Source organism: Malaclemys terrapin, chromosome 2, assembly GCF_027887155.1.
Source record: "Malaclemys terrapin pileata isolate rMalTer1 chromosome 2, rMalTer1.hap1, whole genome shotgun sequence".
In the NCBI taxonomy this organism is placed as follows: domain Eukaryota; kingdom Metazoa; phylum Chordata; order Testudines; family Emydidae; genus Malaclemys; species Malaclemys terrapin.
In genome coordinates, this window is record NC_071506.1 from 212,887,791 (window position 1) to 212,908,688 (window position 20,898).

At 42.6% G+C, this 20,898-nt stretch overlaps 1 protein-coding gene across 1 annotated transcript in view; it reads left to right on the plus strand.

Annotated features, from left to right (window-relative positions):
• The first annotated feature begins 2,474 nt into the window (after nt 1-2,474).
• OSBPL10 (oxysterol binding protein like 10) overlaps nt 2,475-20,898 on the plus strand; it is a 179,707-nt gene continuing 161,283 nt past the window's right edge. The window contains exon 1 of the mRNA XM_054019842.1: nt 2,475-2,890. Within this exon, the coding sequence (XP_053875817.1) occupies nt 2,580-2,890 (311 nt within the window). The 5' untranslated portion in view covers nt 2,475-2,579. The remainder of the gene's footprint in view (nt 2,891-20,898) is intronic.

Genomic DNA, 20,898 nt, shown 5'->3' on the forward strand with positions numbered 1-20,898 from the left:
CCTCACAGAGGTGTTGTAAGGATAAATACATTAACAAGATTGTAAGGTGCTCAGAAACTATGTTTAATAGGTGCAAATAAGTACTTAAGCTATTTAAACACATCTGGGCGCCCTGCATATTCCCTCAATTGGGTTGCCCTGTATAATTATTTGTCCCACTCCTGCTTATTACTGAAATTGGATACTATTGTTTCATTTACTTTATAAAAGTACATACAACTTCTATTAATGAGGATAGGTTGACTGGGAGTACCAAGAAAGCTGACTGAGGTGGAGGGATTGGTTGGCTGTGGGGAATGTGAGGATATGAAAATAAAGAAGCAGTCACCTGGTGAAAGGACCTCATAGAAGATCCAAGTTGGGGACAGAAGAAGTGATAAGGAGAAGAAGGGGGCCCTGGAAGAAGACCTAGTCAGAGGCAATATGAAGTTGCCTGAAGGGGGCCGATGGTCCTGCTCAGCGAAAGGAGCTGTACTTGATGACTTCTCAAGTTCCTTTTCAGCCCTACATTTCTATGATGAAGCCCTCAGTTAAAAGCAGCATGAAGTGGCTAGGAGAATGTGGACCTGGAAGAACCCACAGTATGGAACAGCATAAGTGGACAGGGGGATGACCTCAATCGGGGCAGCTGGTGAGGCAACTGGTAGCCAGCAAGGAAAGCATAGTTGTCCCTCTCCACTGCCCACCAACTCAAATGTAAAATATCTTCCTTCCCCACCACCACTTGCTCCCATGTGTCTCATTCAGCTGTCAGGAGATTTCCTCAGTGCCAGACAGTTTTAATCTGCACAGGGCCAGAGCCTAGGAGGTAAGCAATCTTCAGCTCCATAATTTAAAGCACAGCCCAAGCTCAGTTTACTTACCCATTCACTCTTTACATGATGCCTGCAAGAGGAGTGAATAAGCCAGCACAGAACTCTAGCACCATGTCTGCCTGTGGGGGCCTCCTGCAACCACAGGTTCTGCAGCCTCTCAGAACTGGCCCAGACTTTCCATGATGATATGTACACTCTATTGTTTTTCCACACTCCTTTGTATCTGATAGGTCTAGATACTTATATGTTCCCCATTGTTGTAGCATCTGAGCGGCTCAGATTTATTAATGAATGTATCTTCACAACACCGAAGAGATAGGGAAGTATTACCATCCCCATTTTACAATGGAGAACTGGGAGATTAAGTACTTAGCCCAAGATCACCCAGGGAGTCTGTGACAAAAGCAGGCGTTGTACTCAAAGCTCCTGTACCTGAAATACAAGGTCTCTCTCACTGCAGGTTTATCACTTGTTTCATGTGCTATATACTCAGTGCTGGGTACCTTTGTTATACACTTTGTGTTGAAGTAGAGCACTACTCTCTCTGTGTTATGCATTGATAGCCGTGCACACAGCATGTGTGTTGTGGTTAGCTTGCCTCTGCAATGTTGTCAGCTCTGGTGATTTGATTGTCTCACATTGTGGTTTTTTTTTTTTCTCTTCAAGTCCCTGCTGTTGAAACGAAGAGACTGCATGATTATATTTATTATTTGTATTATCATAGCACCTAGGAACCTCAGTCATGGACCAGGTCCCCAGTGTGCTAGGTGCTGTACAAATATAGAACAAAAAGACAGAGAATCTCAGCTCTCATTTCTTTTTAAATAAAAAGTTTCTAGCCCTCATGGTTGTGTAGACAAGCTTGAAAAGATGACCTAAGTGCATCCTATTAGCTCGGAAACCAAAAGCCAAAGAACCCCTCCAATTTATAATTAAAACACCCCATGATTTTAATTAAGCCAATCTCATGATTATGGGTAGATTTACAATATTTGACTCATGGTTCTTGAATGCTTGGAGATGGCAATACCGCTTATGTGTGTGTGTGTTGTGCATTCTTCTATATGTGTTACATACTGTACATGTGTTGTGGTAGGTACTCTGTGTGTTGTGAAGTGCTGTGTTACACACTGTGTTGGGCACTCCTCTCACTGGCTGTCATGTGTGTATGGTGGTGGGTAGTGCTGCTGTGTGAAACACTGCATGTTGTGCACTCCTCTCTGGATGGTATGCAGTGTATATGGATGTGGTGTGTTACACACTGTGTTGTGCTCTCCTCGCTGGTGGTGGTGCTTTGTGTTACACACCCGTACTGTGCATTCCTTCCTGGCTGCAACACAGTGTATATGGTGTGTATTGTGTGGTACTGTGTGTTACACACCGAGTTGTGATCTCCCCCCTGGCTGTAACGTGATGTGTATGTGTGTTGTGTGCTGCTGTTGTGTATTACACACCGTGCTGTGCACTCCTCCCTGGCTCTCGCTCCGCGTGCTGTGCTTTCTCTCTGGCCTGGCTCAGACTCTTCCAGGCCGGACCAGCAGCCTCCCGAGCGAGTGCCAGCAAGGCGGCGATTCCTACGTCTCTCCGGGCTAGGGGCGTTTCTACGGCCGCCGCCCCAACTTGCTCTATTAACCGGCGGAGGGGGCGGGCTCGGCGGCTTCCTCCACTAGTCCGGCCACTCCCGCTCGGCGCGTGAGTCAGGCATTTCCCGGGAACTCGCAGCAGCCGCAGCCGGGCGGGCTCGGACCCTGCCCCGCGGGCTCCATGGAGAAGGTGGCGGCGGCGCAGGGCGGCAGCAGCGGGGATGGAGGCAGCAACAGCAGCAGCCGGAGCAGCAGCCGCCCCACGTCGGCGGGCTCGTCTCCCTCCTCCATGGGCCGCGGGCTGCCGGGCCGGCCAGCGGCGGGCAGGCTGGAAGGCGGCGGAGGAGGGAGCAGCAGTAGCCCGGGCTCGGCAGCTGCGAGCCCGGGAGGAAGCGGAGGGCGGCCGGCGCTCGGCAGCGGCCGCAGGAGGGAGCCGACGCTGGAGGGAGCGCTCAGTAAATACACCAACCTCCTGCAGGGCTGGCAGAGCAGGTAACCCCCGGCCCCGAGGTGGGAGCTGCCCCCCGCATGGGCGCACACAGCCGCGGGGCGCTCTCTCAGCGTGGGTACCCCGGCACTCTCTGAGGCAGGAGCTCCTTATCTGAGACCTCCGCTGACCAGCCCCCCGAGACACCCCATTCCCCGGCTCGCCCAGACCTCGGACGCGCCGGTCCCCCAGAGATGCTGCTCTGCGGAGCTGGCCGAGGGACCCCTGGCCCGTTAGGCCGGTGGCGTGGTGTGTATGTGCAACTCAGCCACTTGCCCTGGGGCAGATCCGTCTTTCATTCTTCTACATGGGTGATGGGGTCTCCTTAGGATTTTCATTGTCAAAGATTTTATGGGCAAAGGGAAGCCGAGGGGATCATGTGCCTGGACTGGTACATCTTCATGGTGGCAGTTTTGGAAGCGGGGTCTGATCGGTAGCCTGGTGTTTGAACATCTAATGTAAATATGTTTATGATAGGTGTGTGTTTAGGGAGTTAGAGCAGTGGTTCTCAAACTTTTGTACCGGTGACCCCTTTCACATAGCAAGCCTTTGACTGCGACCTCCCTTATAAATTAAAAACACGTTTTTATATATTTAACACCATTATAAATGCTGGAGGCAAAGCAGGGTTTGGGGTGGAGGCTGACAGCTCATGACCCCCCCATGTAAGTACCTCATGACTCCCTGAGGGGTCCCGACCCCCAATTTGAGAACACAGAGTTAGAGGGATGGAAGAAATAACTTTCTGTGAACAGTGCACTTGACATGTTTCTAGTTCATCCTCCCTCCTCCCAACCTTGTTCTGTAGGAATACTAGGAAATAGATCTAAACTATATACTGTAATGTATTACTTTTGACTTCCTTGTTCTGGAAAACTTTTAAAAAAATAACTATGGAATAAAATATCCTGCCTCAGTTAAGAAACTAGCACTAAGAAGTAAATAGAAAAATAGTATTTTCTGTGGTGATCATTTTATTGTAGGGGGGACTGAGAAAATTCATAAGAAAAAATAAAGTTTTAATTTCATTATGTCCTGATTTGACAAGTCTAATTTATTTTCGTGATGGACACAGAGACCAAGGTCCTAATCCTGCAGTTTCTTGGGTATGGACAGACTGCTATGCAGGCAAGGAACCTCACTGACTACAATGGGAATCTGCTCATACCCAACTCAGTACAGGATCAGGGCCTAAATTGTTATTACAGCTGGGATTGTGGTGCTAATAGTGCTGTACTGGGGTCTACTGTAATGGAATTGGGCAGAGAGGATTTAATATTATTTATTATTCTTTCACTTCTGGTTATCAAACTTCATTCTCTTTCCCTTTTATTTTAAATAGCTAGATTTTTTGTACTTATGAAAGGTACTAGATTGGCAGCTGTGGAGAGTGAGGACCTCTACCTATAGAACAGGGTAAACTTCCACACAGGACCTTTTCTATATCAGGCAAAAAATTTCTACTGTTGCTGACATCAGGGTGCCTAGCCAGTGGTAACATTTGGAAGAAATAGGGCTGTTAATGTTCAGCAGACCGTGGTGTTTTAACACTGTGTCATTTAGATATGCTGTAAACAGTGTTAAATGATGAAGTAGTAAAAATGCTAGTGTCCATGAGAGCATTATCACTGCTGGAGCTACCAAAGTTACTGTCACTTATGGAGCTGAATCAGAAGTGGAAGTGATGGAAAACTCCCCTCCTCCTCTCCCCTCCGAAACTGCTACTGTAGACCTAGTTATAGCATTCCTCATCCCCAGGCTGGAAGGTGTGCACAGGATATTACCATACTACAGAGTGAGCATCATGTTGTTTCTTGTGATTTCATTAAATTTTGTGAAATCTTTGATTACACATATTTTACAGACAGGCATGTCTATAAAATGTTAATATTCAAAAAAATTGGACAAGTACGTTGATTTTTTTTGAGGGTGAATATACTTAGATATTTGGTTACCTTTTATTCAATATTCAAAGTATCTATTTGTCCTCTATTTTGCCGGGTACATACTTGGTGTGTTAATTTTTCCATAACCGCAACCTCCCAGATTTTTTTTTAATCATTTCTCTACAGTTGGACTATTTTTCTTTTTCCTGTGAGAAGCTAGCAATAGCCGAACAGCTACAAACAATTGAGCGATTAATTCCTCATTTCCCTTTGTGTTATCATTTCCAGTAGGAAGCCCCAGGAGGATTACCAGTGGATCATTTGGTAATATCTATATCCAACAATTTGTGATATTTGGTTATGGATTGCATCCCAATACTCTCTGATTAGCCATGTCCACCATATATGCATAAAACCACCTCTTTCACTACAGTTTCTCCAACATTTATCACCATTCAATCTGTATATTTTTTTTAATCTGACTAGCGTGAGATTGAAACCGTATTTTACATAAATGTTCTTTTATTGTGCCTACAGACTGAGATTGCTGGTCCTCTTTTCTGGATCAACCCCCCATTTCTCTTGGGTAATTTGTATATCCAGGTCCTTTTCCAGGCATGTCACTTATGGATATTCTTTTGTTAGGAAAGTTGTCTGAAAAGATCGATCTAAATTAGTTATATTTTTTTTTGTTTCCTGAATGAACAGATACCATCATTTCTATTGAGATTAGCATTCTGTATAAAATATTTTTCTAGAAAATTGAGAAACATAATGGCTAACTTGACAGTACTAGTACCACAGGAGAGTGGGCCAGTTAAAGTTAGATTTTTTTTATCTCTAAATGAGTTAAACATTTAAAAGTCTCTGGTTTATGACTTGGGTTAAGATCTGGATTATTTGCAATAGGTGTCATTGGCAAAGGTCTCTAGTTCTATCCCAAGCCCATAGAGCAGCCTTTGGTAAAGGATACGTATACATTTCTGGAGGGCATAACTTTGAAAATCAATCCATGATTGCTTAGTGATGTTTACACTGCCACAATGTTCTTGTTCAATAAAGACCCAGTGTTTGCCTGTGTTTCCCCAATCCACTACTGCTTTCTGGCTTGGTTCCCTTGTTATAACTGCCAATAAATATGCTAGCTGTAGTGTGTGTGTGTGTGTGTGTGTGTGTGTTGGGGACACCAATCCTGGAACAACTGGATTGGTTTCATCAACTCATTTGGTAGGCCACTGACCTTCCATCAGGTGGTAACAGCTCAGTTGCTACTGTCATATGTTGGATTTGGTCAGGACTCTTGGAGGTGAAAGGTCTGTCTTCTTACCTATCTCTTGAATTATGCAGTCCCCTACTTGGTGAAAATCTTCCTCTTTAAAAAAAAATAAATAAATCTTTTTGATAGCATAACTCTGAAAATTAAAGGCTGCTTTTGTATCTAACCCCTTTTTGTAAAAGTAATGAGTAATTTCTTAGATCTCAGCTGGGCAATGGCATGTATGGGTGGATCCTTGTCCAATTAAATGGGACTCTTCTTTGATCTAAGGGTCTGATGTCACAGATATGATTGCAGAATAGAGACCTCTGATGGTAAATTTTTGGGGGCATGGATTGTATCTTCATTGTGTTTGGACAGTACCTAGCACAATCAGATCCTGATTAGGCCTCTGGGCATTGTGGCAATTTAACTGTTAGATGGTAATTATAGGAGTCAATTTCCAAATGTACAAGACATCCATTAACAAGAAACACAGAGACATAATTTTAATTTATAATGCTTATCTTGTCTGAAAACATCAGGAGAAACTATACAATTTAAAATATGCTTGTTTAAATAGTTCTGTTTTAATAGATTAAATGACATTGCAACTTGTAGCAGTCATGTATCTTTTTTCATGCTGTGTTAGTACACTTTTTCAGTCACTATACTATGTTTATATTTTATGTAATCTATTTTTGCTCAAGAGGTTTATAATGTCAGTAGAGCGGTTCTGTTGAATTACAGTTGGGTTATTCAGTCAGGGACCACAAACTATACTGAATCTAAAAGGATTTGTTTGGGGTGGAGGATTTTCTAGAAATCAGAGTTTAAAATAAATACAATACCAACAAAAAGCAAAACTTATCAAGTAGCTCTTTTTATAACACCCCAAACTCAACTATCAGAGGGGTAGCCATGTTAGTCTGGATCTGTAAAAGCAGCAAAGAGTCCTGTGGCACCTTATAGACTAACAGACGTATTGGAGCATGAGCTTTCGTGGGTGAATACTCACTTCGTTGGATGTATGTGCATGTGTATTCACCCACAAAAGCTCATGCTCCAATACGTCTGTTAGTCTATAAGGTGTCACAGGACTCTTTGCTACCCCAAACTCAGTTTATAGTTCAGTATCAAGCAACTGTTTACATGTTTATTTGACCTTTGAATATTTGTCATTTGGTCAGTACCATTTGTGGACTGGGGCCCTAAAGAGACAGTTTACCAGAACTGTTTACCACTTGCATCTGAAGAAGTGAGGTTCTTACCCACGAAAGCTTATGCTCCCAATACTTCTGTTAGTCTTAAGGGTGCCACAGGACCCTCTGTCGCTTTTTACCAAAACTGTTACTCAGTTTAAAAAGTCTAATAATTTTAAAGGTGCCTACTCCAAATCCTGTGATCAGATATCAGTAGCTCTTATGTCAATTGGCCTTATCCACTAACTTATATAATCCTAACACATTTAATGTTAAGGTCTACCATATTATGCTCAAGTTGAAAAGCCTCTAGAATGCCCAACACCTATTTTTTGAATGCCAGGATTATCTTTTAAAATCTAAATGAAACTGGAATTCCTTTAGGAATGCAGTTACTGTGAATCACATTTTCACTGATATTCTCTTTACAGATATACCACAGGCATTGCTATTTTAAAAAGGTACCCAACACAACTTATTGTCTTCTCTCTTTCAGTTGGTGTACTATGTATAGATTCATTAAAAAAAATCTTAACTTCCATTAGCTGAAACAATTACAGGTCTGAAGATGAATTGGTCCTCTTCGTGAAGTTACTTCATTTGGCATCCTGTTAAGTGAATCCTTTGAGAGTGTACTGACTTGTATTTAAAAAAATGATTCTCTTCACTGTGGTCTAGTAGCCTCAGAAAATGAGGAAGACAGTTGTTTAGTTTAAAACATGCAGAAGGAAAAGTCATTCTCAAACTTTTTTTTTTATATTGGAGCATGTATTTAAACAATAAACAAGATAGGGATGGCTAAAAACCTGTTCAGTAATATCAGTAAAATTCTTGAATTATTCAACTAGATTCATTAAATCCATCTAGGTCTACATTGGGGAGAATCCAGAGAGCAGAAGAGCGAAATTTGTCCTGAATCATGGGCATCTTAACGTGATCATACACCTGTGGGTGTCATGAGATGCAAAGGCATCTAATCTTTCCGCTCTGTAATTGCGATAATTATATTCCCTGGAGTTGATGCACTGTCATAAAATATTTCTGGTTGGATTTACTTTCAGGTGTGCATGGGAGAAATTCAGTCCATATTTTAAACAGGAGCTGTGTGGATTTAATAGAAGAATATGTCCCTATGGCATATGACAATTCTACTGCAGAACCTGTTTTCAATCAGTTAATTTGGTATTAATTAAAGTATCCCTTAATATGCTTGTGGCTTATCATCCTGATCTAAGTAGCTCAGTAAAAAATTCTAAACAAGTCCTGAAAATCCACCTCCTTGGGTCAAGTAGTAATCTTTCCATGCTAAATGCAAATTCTAAGTGCGCTCGTGCGCTCTCTCTCTCTCTCTCTCTCTTTTTAAAATGAAAATGTTTCTAGGCTTTTAATTCTGGCAGGTTTTCTTTGCAAACATGAACAAATCCCTGCATGCTGTTGGCCGGGCAAAGATCATTATGAATGCACAACTGACACAGAAACAGATGCATTCTGAGTTGTTGGATATTCTTACTTCTACTTTGTGTGGATGAGAGAGGATGTATTCAGTTCCTTATTCTTCTGAATTCTTTTGGAGAAGACACTGCATTAAATCAGTTCTCCCTCGTACTTTATTTTGTAACTCAATAAATATTCTCTACACCACTTTTTTCAGTGTATCCTTAGTTTTCTCTTAGAGAACCATATCCTAACTGTCCTGTAACCTTTTTTGTTTCTTCTCCTCCTCCTGGGCATCATTGTTGAGTTAGATATGCTCATTCCGCAACAGAGGCACAGTATAGGCTGTATTTTATTTTTATTTGAGCTCATACTCCCCCTGCTGGAGTGCTACTACTGTCCTGTTCATTGTGTCTCGCTAGAAGAGCAGTTGCAGTCCGACTGCTCTCATGTCAGAAATCAAGGGAAGTGTATTGCAGAAAGAAACTAATTCCCTCAATTCCAAACAATTCTTATGTTACTGAAGAGATTGCCACCATGTCCTTTCATTGTTCTTATGACCTACCTCTTTTTTTCCCAGCTGTCGTGCAATTCTGACTATACTTGCTGCTATGGCACCTCCTAAAAATGTCAGCAACCGTTTTCCAGGGTGTTTTGAAGAACAGTGTTGCTGTAATTGCTATTCATAGATATGGTAGGTGCTTTACAGACAAAAGAGAATAAGGTCCCTGACTCAGCTTACAAGTAGACAAAGGATGGAAGAAGTGAGCAAAGTTGTTCTTTATTTTTGGACTACTTTCTCTTAAATGAGGGTTTATAGACCTTTTGGAAGACTCTATTTTGAGGAGGGACTTAAAGGAAGAAAGTGGGGAGGCATAATGGATTGCATCAGAAAAGAGGCTCAGGTCATCACATAGCATGGAAGATGGCATAGGAACCAGTAGAAGTTGGCATTTAAACATAAGGGGTGAGAGAACAGAAGCAGGAGCTAGGAAGGTAAGAGCGTGGAGCTTGATGTCAGAAGCAGCTTCAATAAAAGGGTTTGAAGATGAGATGGATGTGGCTGAGCAGAAAGCAAGATAAGTGACTTTAATGGGAGCATTTAGGTTGGATCAGAAGGGGTAAGTCTGGGATTCCATAAAGAAGGAGGTTGCAATAGTTGAAATGAAAATTAAGGCCTGTGTGAGGGTTTTGATAGTGGACCAGGCAGACTTTATAGATGTAGAGGAAAAACAGGATTTAGCAACTGCATAAATGTGTTGGAGAAGGAGAAATTGTGATCTAGTAGGACAGGGAGGATTAATTCAGGGGACATACTTTTTTTTTTTTTAAGGATTTTTCTCTTTTCCAAATCAGCCATGCTGACCACCTGCGAAGCTCCATGAACTATGGAATGGAGGTATCTGCGGTGCTTGGGAGTCGTTGAAACCTCTGCTACTTGCCACCTCTCTGGACAAAGTGTAGTGGCAGAGCTGGTCAGAAAACGGGGGATGGATGAAAGGTGGAGGGAGTTGTCAGATTTTGCAAACACGCCCCCCCCCCCCTTGTTGAAATCTTGTTTCGATGGAGACTTTCTGACTTGCTTTTCCATAACGTAGCAGAGTAGACACTCTGACTGCTGCTGAAGCCTTGAGGTGGCTGTTGTACATCCCTTTCCTGGGGGTCTTTGTCTGGGGCGATCATGAGAAAGGTGTGCTTGAGCAGGTCAGGTTGGAAATTGAATGAGTCTGAGACAGTGGAGCTGGACATAGGTGCTATGGCACAACTTCTCTTTTGAGTGGTACTTTTAAGGCCTATCTTCTCAATATTAGAACCCAGAAGACAGTCACTAGCAGATGTGAACCATATGATTAGAATTGTGTATGTATACATGTGGGAGTAAAAGTGTCTGCCCAAGAGAGACAAACTGATCATGAAATAATTATTGTCATGCTTCTAAATGTACAGAACAATTGAGAGTGGGGAAGAACTGGTATTTGTTTTGGTAGTGGGAACGTATAACAGATTTTCAAAATTTTTTTTTATATAAAACAACCCTGATATGGTTGACCCAGTGGGTCACTTTTTGCATGAAGTCTCCCTGAATCAGGGGATATGTATCCTGAATATCTGTACAGTGCTGTGTGCAATGTTGTTAATGAATAATAAAAGTAACTTACAGTATGTCTTGCAGGATAGCTGTACAGAGGTAAGAGACTCTGAGACACTATCCTCTAAATCCAGGTTAAACAGGCCACTGATATGGGCCAGTCTCACAATAGCCAGAACACATACAAAGATCATAATAGATTATAGGGACTGTTGCTTGATCATAGCTGGAGTGGCGTTGGAGATTCTTGTATTAGGGACTGCAGATGGAATAGAGGAGAGAGGGGAAGGTTAAAGGTAGAAACCTGCTGCTTACATTTTAGAATCTTGATTGTAATTCATACGCTTGTAACTGAGCAAATTAATGCTTTTGCCATACAAACATGTAGAAAAGGTGAGAGGACTAAAATGATGTTGTAGTTTTTATTCACAAAATCGTCCCTATAAATAAAGCTGTTTTTTCAAGTGCCAGTTTGTTTGTATATCCTACTATATCATGTTAAAGGGCTGGAAAGTAGGAACGCACTGCTTTTAATAATAACGAACACATTGATGGGAATTTTTACAAGGTATGTTTTATGCTGCTGAAATTTTTCACAAGGCAAAGCTTTAATTTCAAGTCAAATTTGGAATCTTTGCCAAGGTTTTATCTGGAAAATACATATAACGAAGACATACTACTGCACACTTTAAAAAAAATCATGTCCAAAAGTAAATTGTTTGATGTATTCCCTGAACTACTTTCTTTACCTTTTGCTCTTTGAAACATATCTGGGATTTTTCCCCAATAGTTACATCATTTGAGTTTAGAGTGTTTTTTAATATAGAACTTCTTTTTTTTAGAAACTTTACATCTGTAATTCTATTTTTAGATTTAATGGTAAACCTGCTTTTAAAAAACTGCATATCAGATAAATGATATTTCAGGAACACTGTCCAAAGAGAGAGTACACTTATGCGTATAGATTCTTGACTGAAGCCTTTATTCTTCTTCTAGCTTAATGACTGATGTATAGATGTTCTATTCTTTCTGGGCCATCTTTGATGGGAGAGTGATTCCTCAGCCACTGTAGGAAAAATTCTGCCACCTGGGATGATCAGAAACCTAGCTTATACCAATGAAATCTAGTTACCCACTGCCTGCTAAGAAAACGTGTGTTTGATTGATCAGTTCTTGTGCTCTGAAGCCTCCAACTTCAGTTTCCCTCTATGTATCTCTGAACTATAGATCTACCTCACACAAGTTCCTTTGAAATTGTTAATAGAATGGTGGATTTGCAAAATAGATAACATTATACTTCAGGGAGAGCATCTACTACACAGTCAGCCATGTGGAGTCTTCCTCAAGCAGTTGAGTGGAACCAGAGGAGGAATTTAGCAAATTAGAGGGCCAGCAAACAAATCCATCCATTTGTCTCTCATCCTTCAGTTGTGTTTACAACAAATGCTTCATAGAAGACTGCTTTCAGTCTCAGGTTGGAGCTGAGAAAAAGGATGATCTTGTGGTTAAAGCGGAGGTGGGCAAACTACAGCCTGCGGGCCACATCCGGCCCACCGGATTGTCCTGCCTGCCCCTTGAGCTCCCAGCCCCTCCCCTGCAGCCACGCTGTTACGGGGGCAGCGCTCTGGGCAGCGGGGCTGTGAGCTCCTGCTGAGCAGAGTGGCAGCGTGACTAGCTCTGGCCTGGTGTTGCGGCTGCCAGACATGCTGCTCTGAGCGGCATGGTAAGGGGGACAAGGGGTTGGATAAGGGGCGGGGGGTTCCGTGGGGCAGTAAGGGGACAGGGAGTAGGAGGTGGTTGGATGGGTCAGAGGTTCTGTGGGAGGGGGACGGAAGGTCAGGGGACAGGGAACAGGGGGGGTTGGATAGGCATGGGGTCTAGGGGGCCTGTCAGGGAGCGGGGCTGTGGATAGGGGTCGGGTGACTGGGAGCAGGGGGGTTAGATAGGGAGTGGGGTCCCGGGGGTTGGTTGGGGGACAAGGAGCAGGGGGGGTTGGATGGGTTGGACGTTCTGAGGGGGCGGGAAGTGGAAGGGGGCTGTTTGGGGAGGCACAGCCTTCCTTACCCAGCCCTCCATACAGTTTTGCAACCCCAATGTGGCCCTTGGGCCAAAAAGTTTGCCCACCCCTGGGTTAAAGCATTTGTTGGGGACTCTGGAGATCTGGGTTCTGTCCTGACTCTGGCCCAGGCATTCTGTGTTACTGTGGGCAAATAACTTATTTGTACCTTAGTTCTCCATTTGTCAAATGGGGATATCACTGTCTATGCCTTTTGCGAAGATAATTTATGTATGCAAGATGATCAGATAGTATAGTGATAAGAGTAGAAAAATTAAATTTAGAACAAACAGGACCCAAACATTTGCAGTCAGTCAATGCATCTGGGATTTGTGAGTGCATGTCAAACCAGAGCAGCAGTTTTTTTCCCGAGGGAGCGAAGTAACACACACAACGTACAGCAGCCTTCCTTCCACTGTGATGGCATGCTGAGCTTCCAGACAGTAAAAAGAAGTGGCAAATTCCCACAGTCAACGCTAACATTGAAGCCCCCTAGACTCAGTTTTGCTCTGATTAGCTCCCCTTGCTGTTTGAGCAGCGATTCCTCTGGATAATACACCCTGTGTGTGTGTGTGTGGGGGGGGGGGGGGGTGATCAGAGGGAACACACACATGCACTATTAGATCATTAAAAAATAATGTGACTACTTAGCGTTCGTGTTAAGACATAGGACAAATGTTAATGACTAAATTAAATAATAAAATCCATTGCCCCTACACTGGAGAGTATACATATACAATGTGTATATAATACTACTTAAAAAAAGAGGTTTTGCTATAAAGTCACTGGGGCAACTGTGTTTTCTTCATTGGATGTTCGCATCTGGGATTCAGTTTCTCCTGGGATAAATCACCTTAAAACTCTAGCCTGTCCTCTGATGATACATTTAGAGAAAGCTAATTAGCCATGTGTATATAGAAGCTGCTAAAATTGGCCATAAGTTCTAGGTCTCAGTGATAAAAAATCAAAATATTACAGTGAGTAATGAAAGTGAAAGTATTGCATTTGTTAACCTCACAGCTGTAGGTGGATGATATAAATGCATTCCCATAACTTCCTTTTAAAACATTCTGATATTTATCTTAAGGTTTGTGGCATTTTATAGCTCTGCTGTAAGAGATCTTCGTGTTTGTTGTGATGAAGTGCTAAGAACCAACAGCTGAACCAGCACTCTGGTCACTGTAAATCCAATTAGTTCCCCTGGAGAGGGCCCGAGAGAGGGAAGGAATAGCTAATTGCTAGATCAGCCTGGGCTGGGGAGAGCTAAGGTGCTAATTAGCTGGTTAACTGCCAGAGTAGAAAATGGAGCATAGGAAGGAAGTACAGGGCAGGGAAGTGGGGAGAGAGTGAGCACCAGTGCAAAGTTCCCCTCTCTTATGGTTATATCACACATTTAAATAGACTTGCTGCACAGGACTGTAAGAGGGTGGTGGTTGATAAAACACAAAATGCGCAATGGTCATTACAAACCAGAGGGGTCAGAGCCATTTGTATGAGAAGATGGGAGTGAAGGGCTGTGCCCTGTCACAAATAAGGACTTGTCCTGTATCTGCCTTATCCATACTGAGAAATTGACAGGGGAGTTGGTGCAAAGGTTCCACAGTCTGGGTGATGGAGGACATCATTGCAATGGCTAGTAGAAGGAGATGCAGAAGACACTGCAGGCCTTTCAGCAATCCCACCACCTGGAGAGACCGTGCTTGTTTGCCTGGCAGGCTGAGCAACAGAAAAACCTACAGGATTTTATTTGAGAGCAAGCTCTCATGCAACAACAGCTACCTCAAGGTGTGGTGAGTGCTGCGGTGGAGAATGGTGGCCTGGCACAGGCACTAGGCCTCTGTAAGATGGTCCCTACCCTGTGGATGACCCCTACACATTTTTGGTTATTTTTGAAAGTAGCAATTGGTGCAGGTTGGGACAAGGGAACCTGGGCCCTATGGACTTGACGGGGAAGCTCAAGTGGCCTACATGGCTGTGAGTGAGCATGGGACTATGTTGTGTTTATGGTGGCCATCCTAGACCACTGAAAAATACTAGCAAAAGTTTCAGGCCATTAAATGGATTGGGGGCTTATGGCCTCACCACGTTGCCCAGAAACTGATGAACTGGGTGACCTGCTGGTTGAGGCTGGACGCTCAGATGGTGGGTGAGATCACAGATGCACTAGCTGTAGAAGAGTTCCTGCAGCGTATCCCCAAGAACTAGGGTATGGGTTAGGGGGCATCAGCCGGTCACTCTAGATCCTGCATTCAAACTCTCAGAAGAATTCGCTGAGGCAGACAACCCCATGAAAGAGGATTGATAGTTCAAAGGACCACATCTGGGGAGGAGGGTCAGAGAAACCAATGTTCTTAGGAATACCCAAACCTTAATTTTGTCTGACAGCTGGAGGAGGATTGGTTTCTAATTTGCATGCTGCTTTTGGACAGTAAGGCACACTTTCTATCACCAAAATTTTCTGTATGTGTTTTTGGCTAGTGGTCCAAGTCTCATGGCTATTAGGTTTAAAATTCTATGTGTCAGTTTTCAAGTGCTAGTGCAAAGAGTACGGAGGTTGTTTGGGTATGAGAGTAATTGGACCAGTGGATGTGAGAGTAGCGGGGAGAGGGAGTGAGTCGAGTGATAGGATCAGTTAAAAAAGAGAAATGTGGTATTCAGAAATCTTGGGAGAGGAGGAGAAGGATAAGAGTGGAAGGGAAGAAAACTCAAGAGAAGATGCAGAGTGATCAGTTACAGGAAAAGACAGAGAGAAAGTGGAGTGAAGCCAGGGTAAAAAGGTCCAACAACAGCAAGAAAGGAGTTGGAAGCTACATTTGATCAACTGTCTATTTAATGTTACCATTAAACATAGTGTATAAGAAACAGTACACAGCTGTTGTTCCTTTAAATTGCAGGAAGTCTGGGGGCATAGTTTATTTTTCACCTTGTTGAGTGAGGTTAGTACTTATGCTAGTAAATAATTGATCAGTTTTACGAGCTCTGGTATGTATTAGTTTGTTACCAGGTTTACCTCAGTACTTTACTTCCCACACAAATGGCTGTTTACTGAGAATGTAATATTGTTGCTACTTTACTACAACAGATCATTTGTGACTTGTAACATTTTGATGTTAAGCTTTCATAGAAAAAAGTGGAGGACCTTGATTTTCAGTCATGTTAGATTGGTGATGTTTAGAAAAATTATTTAAAAATAGATGGATTCAAGCAGTTAGAGCAGCAATTGATTACCTCACAAATCTCTTGGAAGTGGATGTAATTTACAAATCAAACCAACCATAATTAGGGCCCTACCAAATTCACAGTCCATTATGGTCAATTTCATGGCCATAGGATTTGAAAATTGGTAAATTTCATGTTTTCAGAGGTTTAAATCTGAAATTTCATGATGTTGTAAGCATGGGGGTCCTGATCCAAAAGGGAATTGGGGAAAGGGGGTTGCAAACCTGTTGGGGGGGGTCATGGGATAGCATAGAAGTGAGGGTGGCAGCCTTCAGAGCTGGACTCTGAAGGCAGCAACCACAGAGCTTCCTGCAGCCGCAGGAGGTTCCCAGAGATGGAGATGGGTCTGCTGCACCCCAGAGCAGCTGTGCAGGGGCTGGACAAGTCCTGTCCATTCCCAACTCAGCCAGAGCTAGGAGCCCCCTTTGCTGGGGCGCTCCTAGGAACAAGAGGACATGGGATTTCGTGGGGAAGGGCTTATTTCATGGTCCATGATGTGTTTTTCATGGCCGTGAAATTGGTAAGGCCCTAGGGTGACTAGATGTCCCGATTTTATTGGGACAGTCCTGATATTTGGGGCTTTTTTCTTATATAGACACCTATTACCCCCCACCCGCATCCCAATTGTTCACACTTGCTATCTGGGCACCCTATAAGGCCCTAACCGTGATCCTTAAGGTGATGGTTGTAGTAGGCTGTAAATGGATGCTTCTCTAATTTGTTTGGCTCTTAATTTGTTTATTAAAAAGTCAGTGTTAGAAGGATGGAATATTTTATCAGGAAGACTGTATTAGGTGCTTATCAACTGCTAAAAGGAAGATAATAAATTTGACACACATGGTCCTTGGCATCACAGCATTGTCTCTTCAGCCAGGAAGACAGGATTGGGAAATGTCAAGAATAAAGTCAACATCAGCCTTTGCTTGACTGGAAAGGGTCACTACAGAGAATTGCAAAGTTCACTCTGCTTTGAGGTGGTAGAGTAGGAAAGGAGAAGGTCCTGTTTCTGCAAAGCTTTAATTGAGCTGGTGTGGAGAGGAAAAGAGAGAGAGGAGTCAGTGTGTGTCTTTTTTTTTTCTTCTTTATAGGGTATAAAGACACCCTGAAAAGCTTTCTTCAAATGTATTTCTGCTTTTCTCTTAAACTGAAAATTCAGATCCTGTCTAGCCTGGAAAACTCAATAATTGGAGAATCAGTTAAATGATGCCCTCCCAAGATTCAAGAGAGAGAATGATGAACAGATGAGAGGGAAAGTCAGACTATTACAATTTTTTTTTTTGCTAATTCTTTAACTTCAGTGACTAACACTTTGGTGTGAGAAAGACTTTAAGTATTCAAACTCCCACTTCATTTAAGGTTCAGAGCTAACAATATTACGTATTCATCAGCTCCTCCAAAACCAAGTGAGTCTTGAATTGGCATTCCTGATATTTCTAAAGTTTGAAAAATGCAAATAAAGGGAAAAAAAATTGGTGGTTAGTTCCTTGGGGCATGGACCATCTTTACATTCTCTGTTTGTACAGTGCCTAGCACAATGGGGTACTAGTCCATGATTGTAGCCCCTAAGTGCTACAATAATACAAATAATATACAGTTCTAATAAAATCCTGAACATAAGACCTCTTGGGCTACCTTTATACATTATAAAAAAAGCACCCTCCCCAAAAAAGTACATGCTCAGTTTAAAGAGAATTCTTTGCAGTTTACTGTTAAGTTGATGTAATTTATGGTAACACAATTCTTGACACTATGTGTCTCTGACTTGACTTCTTCCCCCCCTCCCCAAGAAGTAACTGGAATTAAAATTAGCTGTTAAATTCAGTACCTATAGTAGAATAACATTTTAAATGAAGTTCAAGATTAGGTAGAAATATTTGATATTCAAGTGGCATAATTCTTGGCAATTAATGTGGAGCATAATCACTATCTGACTTTAAACTAAAATGGATTACAGCAGCTGTTAAACAGCAATATTAATAGTACAAAAAGTCACTGTCTTTTTTTCAAAAGGTTTGCTGTCTGCTATGCATTAGAATGTTTCTGGGGTCCCATGTATTTCTTAGAATATATCACTACAGTTTCTGGCTAGGATAGTTATTGCAGGTACCTTTCAGATAATTCAGAGGGTGTAAATACAGTGACGCATCTGGCACCTTCCAAACCAAGAGCATTGCCTTCTGGAAACAAATGTCTGTACTGCTTCTCCTATCTGGGAGTTGTCTGGTGGAAGCCTCATGTATTTCTTATGCTGTTACGGCAGATGGTTATCATACCTTGGTATTGCAGGAATCTTATCTATTCCCTAACTATTTCTCTCACATTTAGGCCTGATCTACAGTAGGAAATTAGGCTGGCATAAATATGTCAGTCATGGGTGTGAAAAATCCATATGTCTGAGCAATGCAGTTAAACACACCTAAATCTTGGTGTAGACCAGGGGTCGGCAACCTTTCAGAAGTGGTGTGCCGAGTCTTCATTTATTCACTCGAATTTAAGGTTTCGTGTGCCAGTAATATATTTTAACGTTTTTAGAAGGTCTCTTTCTAGAAGTCTATAATATATAACTAAACTATTGTTGTATGTAAAGTAAATAAGATTTTAAAAATGTTTAAGAAGCTTCATTTAAAATTAAATAAAAATGCAGAGCCCCCCGGATCGGTGGCCACGACCCAGGCAGTGTGAGTGCCACTGAAAATCAGCTCGCGTGCCAGAGGTTGCCTATCCCTAGTGTAGACAATGCTAGCTGCCTCGCTGGGAGATAGATTACCTATGCTGATGGGAGAACCCCTCCAATTGGTATAGGTAGTGTCTTCACTGAAGCGTCACAGCAGTGCCGCTGCAGCATTTTGAATGTAGACAAACCCTTATAGTAATGTACAAATCTATTCTCTTGCATGCACCAATTTTATAATTAATTCCATTAATTTAAGTGACATTACTTATGAGTTGCACTGGGTGTTTCTACTTTTGAATGACCTTTTTCAGTTGAAATGAAAAACAGTCTTGAAAACAGTAATTTTGCTGTAAGTGTTATTGGGACTTGGAACGTGCATCTTTAATTATTGTGGTGCCTTCAGTTAACCTCTAAATGTCTTTGTAATCTATTGTGGCACAGTGACATCAGTATTTTAATTTTATGGAGTAAAATGAAGTTGCGGTTTGATAGTTCTTGTTTTTATATCACAAGATACCTGATGTTGGTTCTTTTTTCTTAGTATATGAACAGATGTTTTACACTTATTGTATATTCTTCTGAGAATTGCTTAAGTGCTTTACAAACTTAAATCAAATCGTACAACTTTCCTGTTAGGTAAGGAGATGTCTTATACCTGTTTTACAGATGGGTAAACTGAGATCCAGAAAGGTTAAGGGATCACTCAATAATTCTGTGGTGGAACTGTGAATAAAACCCAGATATCCCATTTCCTAGCCATGCTCTAACCATTAGGCTGTTCTTCCCTCCAGATTGATAATTTCTGGTTTTCATCCATTATATATATTTGCTTTATACAGCAATGAGTTGGCATTCATTATGGATCTCACTGAAGGTGAATAAAATATTTTGGCTTGTATAGCCTGAGAAACATGATAAACCAGGAGATTATCTCTCTATGAAAGTTACTGTACCATGTTGTCTTGTAGACTTTGACATTTTAGTTGTGGGTTAGCAAGTAACATAAGGACTTGCTGGCTTCTGGCAATAATTCTTGCAGAGCATTGCCAAAGCAAGGCTGAACTGTGGAGGTCTGGGGAAGAAGGGAGCTGTGGTATGACCCCTGGTTGTAAAACTCTGACTTATGGTCGCCAGGTGTCCGGTTTTCAACTGGAAAGTCTGGTCAAAAAGAGAACCTGTCAGTGTCTGGTCAGGTACTGACTGGACACTAAAAGTCTGGTTACCGTGGGGGGTGGGAGGAGAGTGGCAGCCTGTTGCCTGGCCCTGAAGTGGCAGCTCCCATGGTAGTACACATGCACTGGTTTGGGCTGCAGGTGGCTCCTTTGAGGACCATGATTTGCAGGGCTGCAGCAGAGGACAGTGTGGGGGTCCATGGCAAGTGGGGTATGGGGTTCCCAGTGGGCATGGAACATTCCCCAGGAGGCAGGGGGCTGCTGGGCAGGCAGCGCAGAGGGAGGCAGGGGGCTGCTGGGCAGGAGGGCCACATCCTAGCTCTCCAGCGGGGCTGCCAGGCTGCTCTTGTGTGGCCTCCGCCCTCTTCTGACCTGCAGTCCCAGGTAGCCTCTTGGAGCTGGGGTTTGCAAGTCCTTTGGGGCTGGAGTTGAGGGGGAAGAGCAGCGATGGGAGGTAATTGTCCTGCTGTTCTCATCACTGGTGAGGCCTCAGCAGGAGTTGTGTCCAGCACTGGACACTTTAGGGAGATGTGGATAAATTGGAGAGAGTCCAGAGGAGATCAACAAAACATGGTAGAAGGTTCAGAAAATCTGACCTATGAGGAAAGATTTAAAAAACTGAGCATGTTGAATTATGAGAAAAGAAGACTAAGGAAAGAACCTGATAAGTCTTCAAATATGTGTATAAAGAAGACTGATCAGTTGTTACCCATGTCCACCAAAGGTAGGACTGGAAGTAATGGCCTTAATCTGCAGCAGGGAGATTTAGGTTAGATATGAGGAAAAACTTTCTAATTATAAGGATAGTTCAGCTCTGGAAGAGGCTTGCAATGGATATTGTGGAATCCCCATCACTGGAGGCTTTTAAGAACTGGTTAGACAAACACCTGTCGGGGTGGCCTAGGTTTACTGGTCCTGCTTGAATTCATGGGGCTGGACTTGATAATTTCTCAAGGTCCCGTACATTTCTATGATTCTAGAATAGGGGCGGGCATCCGGTTTTTGGCCTGAGGGTCGCATCCAGTT